Source organism: Eurypyga helias, unplaced genomic scaffold, assembly GCF_000690775.1.
Source record: "Eurypyga helias isolate BGI_N326 unplaced genomic scaffold, ASM69077v1 scaffold45084, whole genome shotgun sequence".
In the NCBI taxonomy this organism is placed as follows: domain Eukaryota; kingdom Metazoa; phylum Chordata; class Aves; order Eurypygiformes; family Eurypygidae; genus Eurypyga; species Eurypyga helias.
Genome location: NW_010246380.1, coordinates 22,005 through 28,736, shown reverse-complemented (window position 1 = coordinate 28,736; position 6,732 = coordinate 22,005). Strand labels below are relative to the sequence as shown.

At 42.8% G+C, this 6,732-nt stretch overlaps 1 protein-coding gene across 1 annotated transcript; it reads left to right on the top strand.

The window, feature by feature from the left end:
- Positions 1–1,282: 1,282 nt before the first annotated feature.
- On the top strand, positions 1,283–6,037 carry LRRC8C (leucine rich repeat containing 8 family, member C). Its single transcript, XM_010150377.1, has 2 exons — positions 1,283–1,420; positions 3,583–6,037. Exons 1-2 carry the CDS (start codon positions 1,283–1,285, stop codon positions 5,851–5,853), a joined length of 2,409 nt encoding a protein of 802 aa, XP_010148679.1. The 3' UTR covers positions 5,854–6,037.
- Positions 6,038–6,732: the final 695 nt, after the last annotated feature.

Here is a 6,732-nt window from a genome sequence, read left to right as displayed (position 1 = left end):
TGCTACCCTCCCAAAAAGCTGCAAAGTCCCAGCCCAGCTACTAAACCAAGTTGATTTATGGATGTCAGCTTGTGCCTCTGGGGACTCTGGTACCTCCTGGGTTCAGCTGGGCAAGCAGAGGCACAGCAGTCCCTGAGAGGGTGCCAAGCATCATCTTTCCACACGAGTACGGCCAGTGTAGTGGGAGTCAGTTACAATTCTTGGGATGGCCGTAGGCTTGCGATGAATTGCAGCAGTTAGGGCTTGATTCCTTCCCTGCCGGATCCCCAGCTCTGAATGATCTGTATCCCTTAGTCCCTGGGCAGCGTATCAGCAAGCGTGTGCTTATCGCTAAGCCCGCGCACAGCTGGATGGCACCAAACCCGCACTAATGGGCCCCAGCGCGCAGCTGAATCAGGATTATAGACTCTTCAAATATTACTGTGATACAAAGTGATTGTGGTGAGCGTTTACAATATTAGTTAAAGGACAAATTTTGTAGATTGCCCTTGGGACTATTTTTGTTCCATTCCCATGCGAATTTATCTTTCCATCACAACTTAATGGGGAGTTTCAGTACTGGTTTGATCTCAGGGATTCAGTTACACAATATGCTGTAGGCTTTAAAATCAGTTGCTTTGCCTGTGCATGCTCATGTGTTAGCTGATTTTTCAGAGGAGGTGATGATGTAAGCCCAGACATCTGAGGTGAAGATAAAGCCCTTGATCTGCCTGTAGTTTTGGTTAGCTAAAGCACTTTAGCAACTTACACTCAAAACATAGTAGATTTAAAACTGCAGTGAGTGTGCACACAACTGCTCCAAAGCATCCCTGAAACCACTGTGAATAAAATGGAAGTGAATGGAACATGATAACTGAAAGGGACTGTGAAATCTGAGTGCAGGATAAGCGGTTTAGGCAGACCTTTGAGATCAAGACTGACATGTATAAAGCTGAACGTCTCCAGTATCTACAGAATGGGATGATTTTCAGGGATTCGGAAGGCCTCATTGACCCATCAGATAAGGCTGGAGTCAGTGCAGAGAGGGGATTAGCCTGTCTGCATGGATGGCACCCCAGTCCTGCTCTCTCCTCCTCACAGGAGCTGCAGGGGAACAGCACAAGCATCCCCCTTCCGAGGCGGGGTGTCGGGGGGACCGTTTGGGTGGTAGCTGGGAGCGCCATATCCTGGGTTTCTCATTTCCAGATCAGATTTTTCAAACCCAACTGGAGTACTTTGTTGCACGGGCTGAGGGGTATGAGCTGCAGGAGGCTGAGTGCTGGCCTTGCTCTTTTGCAGGACGATGATTCCCGTGACCGAGTTCCGCCAGTTCTCGGAGCAGCAGCCGGCGTTCAGGGTGCTGAAGCCCTGGTGGGATGTGTTCACAGATTATCTCTCCGTTGCCATGCTGATGATCGGAGTTTTTGGGTGCACGTTACAGGTAAATCGAAGGGGATGGAAGCGAGGCGGGTGCTTTCAGGGAGGCTGAAAAAACACCACAAAGGGGGAAGATCCTTGGAAGGATGGTGTCATGTCTTCTTTTATCTCTTGGGTTCACCATGAACAAACCAAAACTTTGCTGGTCCCAGGATTAAAGCTGTTTAGATAGCAACATCACATAACACAGACCAGACTTCTACCAGGTGTAAAGCAGCAGAGTTGCACAAGCGTCAGTGGAGCGGTGCCGGCTTTTTTGTTGGTTTGGCTTTTGACTGGATACCTTTTTTCATCACAGTTTGGCATAACAAAACAGAAGTTTGACCTAATTTCTTATTTGTTGTCACTTTCTGTTTAGAAGTTTTAAAAATGTAATTTTGTAATTTCTGTTTTTCTCTATTTCTGTTAATATTCTTTCTGTCTTTTTATGCTTTGACAAGATTTACAATGAACGTGCTTATTTTATTAACACCACCCACAGCTAATATTATGCCTCTTCCATTTCAAAGCATCTCTGAGGATGCTTACATGTAAACAGTTGACATTACTGTCAATCACTGCTTATTACATTTTGCTACAGAGCCAAAAGCTGGAAAGAAATGGAAAGTACTGTTTGGGATGAACTCCATAAAAATAGAAAGTTCAAACATGGATCTCATGGTTCTTGGCATGACTTAGAAATGGAGCTAAAGGGACACGTTGACAGAGCTTTTATTTCAGGGGAATTTGCTCACTTATATGGCCCAAGATTTTTACATACCTTTCCCAAATTTCAGGTGAAATCAACTGTAGTTTTGCCTGTAGTCTTCATTTTCAAGTATTTTCAGTTGAAAAGATATGATGCCCATGTTTAAAAATCTCTTTGTATAGGGCTGAATTTTGCATTAGTAGCTAAGTGTTTGCTTAAGCACACAAAGTAGACCATCTATTATTTTATGTTTACCTGCTCGATTGGATAAAGCACACTGGAAAATAATGTGTGGAAACACTGCAAATAACCAGCGATTTGTTTTATTCCAGCTTATTACCAGAGGCTTTAATCCAGAGTGTTAAGTAGTGGTGTGTATCAGAATAGCATTTACAGGCAAAGGTTAACTGCAGGAGTTTTTGACGTGTCAACAGCTATGGCACTGATACTGTTCCAAACACATGTGGTCTCATCTCACCTCTTCCTGCACCAGCGTGGATCATCAAGGAGGATCTGATTTTGGTAGCTCTTGTCGCAACCCAATACCTAGTGCTTTCAACGACCACGATGTCAAAGGATACATCTACACTACACACACATTCTTAGTTTGGGCTAATCCCAATTGGTCCTTCAGGGCAAATAACAGAGCTCCTTGATTTATCACATGGATCAGCATTTTAAATTCAGACCTATACGGAGCCTTGCACTGAACTCAGACTGTTATCCCAAGTTAAACCAAAGCTGATTGGTCCCTAAAGGTGCTCTGACTTCAGTTTGCCAACATGGATGGCCAGCCCAAATTAAGAAAATTTCTTTTTTTTTTGCATGATAGACTCAGGGACAGAAGGACAGAGCTACTTTGCCCCCCCAGTTGTGTGGTATGAGGACCGTGTATATATGTATGACAAACCAAATCAAAACTAAGTCCGTGTGCACACGCGCACACATGCCGTCAATTCTCCATTATCCCTATCTGTATTAACTGAAGATTAATAACGTCCCAGCGTAGATATGCCCACGTTAGCTCTTTGTCAGCCGTTTTTGGTGTGATAAGGCATCACAGTGTGAGCATACAGCCACATGAATGTAGTTATGCTGCTTTCAAGCCTGAGCTATCTCTGCACATCATGTAGCCAGGGTGAATACACCTGGCAAGAACAGTCTGTCTCTGGGGAGAGCAGTGCAGGAGAGCCCTGGACTTTTCTGGAAGCATTACCCACGCACTTCCTTTTTCTGGTTTAACTCAATGCACTCTTATTCAGATTAGGAAAGCTAACCATAGATGAAAAGGGGTGACCTAGTTCTTAGCATATAGAACAAGTGTCTTGCTGGGAATAACAATAGCACAGCCTGTGGGGCCAAGTGCCAGACTGGGGAGGAATGCCTGGCAGCTGGAGGAACTCCAAGGACAGCTACCCATTGGTATTGCCACCGTTGTTTTTACATCAGTTTAAAAGATGTTTTTTTGTGTGTTTCAGGTCATGCAAGACAAGATAATATGCCTTCCAAAGCGCATACAGCCTTGCCAGAACCAGTCTAATAGTTCAAATGTGTTCAACACAATCCCAGATACAACCCCTCTTCCTCCACCCAAGCCATCCACCCCTCCAGCTACAGTTGAAATGAAAGGACTGAAGACTGATTTGGACCTCCAGCAATACAGCTTCATAAATCAGGTGTGCTATGAACGCGCCCTGCACTGGTATGCCAAGTACTTCCCTTACCTTGTCCTTATACACACGCTGGTCTTCATGCTGTGTAGTAACTTTTGGTTCAAATTCCCTGGGTCAAGCTCCAAAATTGAACACTTCATTTCAATACTTGGGAAATGTTTTGATTCTCCCTGGACAACAAGAGCCTTATCTGAAGTGTCAGGAGAAGACTCTGAAGAGAAAGATAACAGGAAGAACAACATAAACAAGTCTAATACTATCCAGCCAAGCACTGAAGGCACTTTGGTCAAGACACAGTCTTTAAAATCAATCCCGGAGAAGTTAGTTGTGGATAAGGGAACACCTGGGGCATTAGACAAGAAAGAAGGTGAACAGGCCAAAGCACTGTTTGAAAAGGTGAAGAAATTCAGACTGCATGTCGAGGAGGGTGATATACTCTATGTCATGTATGTGCGCCAGACTGTACTTAAGGTAATTAAGTTCCTTATTATTATTGCTTACAATACAGCACTTGTCTCAGAAGTTAATTTTACAGTAGTCTGTAACGTTGATATTGAAGACATGACAGGATACAAGAATTTTTGCTGTAATCACACAATGGCACACCTGTTCTCTAAACTTTCTTACTGCTACCTGTGCTTTGTAAGCATCTATGGCCTCACATGCCTTTATACACTGTACTGGTTGTTCTATCGTTCACTGAAAGAATATTCTTTTGAATATGTGCGGCAAGAGACGGGAATTGATGATATCCCAGATGTCAAGAATGACTTCGCTTTTATGCTCCATATGATCGATCAGTATGATCCTCTCTATTCCAAGCGGTTTGCTGTCTTCCTGTCTGAAGTCAGTGAAAATAAGCTGAAACAGCTGAACCTAAACAACGAGTGGACTGCAGATAAACTGCGACAGAGGCTACAGACGAACTCCCATAGCCATTTGGAGCTGCAGCTTTTCATGCTCTCTGGACTACCAGACACAGTTTTTGAAATTACTGAGTTGCAGTCATTAAAACTTGAAATAATTAATAATGTAATGATACCAGCAACCATTGCACAGCTGGACAATCTCCAGGAGCTCTCATTGCACCAGTGCTCTGTGAAGATCCACGGTGCTGCCTTGGCGTTTCTGAAGGAGAATCTCAAGATCTTGAGTGTCAAGTTTGATGACATCAGAGAACTTCCACACTGGATGTATGGCCTCAGAAATTTGGAAGAACTCTATTTAATTGGCTCCCTAAGTCATGATATTTCCAAAAACATTACATTGGAGTCTTTTCGGGAGCTTAAAAGCCTTAAAATTCTTTACATAAAAAGTAATTTGTCCAAAATCCCACAATCTGTAGTCGATGTTTCAAGTCACCTGCAAAAATTGTGCATCCATAATGATGGCACTAAGTTAGTGATGCTCAACAACCTGAAGAAGATGGTCAACCTGACACAGCTGGAATTGGTTCATTGTGATCTGGAGCGCATACCTCATGCAGTCTTCAGCCTTCTCAGTCTTCAGGAATTGGATCTAAAGGAGAACAACCTCAAATCCATTGAAGAAATAGTAAGTTTTCAGCACCTGCGAAAACTGACAATCCTAAAGCTGTGGTACAACAGTATAACATACATCCCAGAGCATATAAAGAAACTCACTAGTCTCGAGCGGCTTTCCTTCAGCCATAACAAAATAGAGGTTCTTCCATCCCACCTATTCCTATGCAACAAAATCAGATATTTGGATTTGTCTTACAATGACATTCGCTTTATCCCACCCGAAATAGGAGTTCTGCAGAGTTTACAGTACTTTTCCATTACCTGCAACAAGGTGGAGAGCGTGCCAGATGAACTATACTTTTGCAAAAAACTTAAGACTCTGAAAATTGGGAAAAATAACTTGTCAGTCCTTTCACCTAAAATTGGTAATTTGGTATTCCTCTCCTACTTGGATATTAAAGGCAATCACTTTGAAATCCTCCCACCCGAGCTCGGTGAATGTAGAGCTCTGAAGAGGACTGGTTTCACTGTAGAGGACACCTTGTTTGAAACGCTGCCTTCTGACGTCAGGGAACAAATGAAAGCTGAATAACTAACTTCCTCTTGCTCAGTTTTACAGAAACAACGCTTCTACCAAATACGTTGTAGAAAGTGCATACTCCAAATACGCATTTAGTTTGTCATTATTTTTTTCATTTTCAAACAAATCCTTTCTGTACAAACAAATTTGGAGTAAGGAGTACATATATTTTAAAATAAAAATTTCTCGTATTTTTTCACTGTTTTAAAATATTTTCAAGTTTGTTTTGACCCGAGAACAAGGGTGTCTGTAATTTAATTTTTACTGGTAAAAGTAAATGAGTTTATCTGCTGATTTTTTTTTTTTTTTTGCCTAATCCCAACAGGGGAACTGTGCTTTAGCTGTATGCTTTGGGTTGCATAATTTGCAACAGATGATTATATTGTCTTCCTGGTTATTGTTAACCCCTTAGGATGTGGTCTTCAACGGGTGGTGCTGCAGGTGCTGAATGCCTTGTTTCCTCATTTTTTCAGTGGCAGTAGGTGTTCAGCATCTAACAAGATCAAATCTGGATTGACCATCCTTTTTTATTTATGACACAGTTTTCTCAGATGGTCAAAGCAAGTAGAAAGGGTTCTTCGCGTATTTTAGTGGTCTGAGGGAGCGTGCAGAACTCCTTCAGGGCCTTTTGGCACGTTTAGTGCAGAGCAGGAGGCACTGACTGCCATTTCCTCTCTGGTGCAGGAAGAGTAAGGTCACAGTTCACAGAGGAGTCAGGACCAAGTGACTCACGTTGAAGATTTTTCCAAACAGCGCAAAGGGATGCGGCTGCCCATTTCCTGCTAACTTGAATGGAAGGGGTGCAACGTGCTCACTGTGTTGGAAACGTCAACGCGGCGAGATAAAACACTATCTTGACAAAATCCCCATCCTCCACTAAACACCTTGTCC

Bases quoted from the DNA above. Each gene is read 5' to 3' on its own strand.
- LRRC8C (XM_010150377.1), top strand. From the start codon at position 1,283: ATGATTCCCGTGACCGAGTTCCGCCAGTTCTCGGAGCAGCAGCCGGCG. The intron at 1,421-3,582 runs GTAAATCGAAGG...TGTGTGTTTCAG, and splicing joins TTTTTGGGTGCACGTTACAG to GTCATGCAAGACAAGATAAT.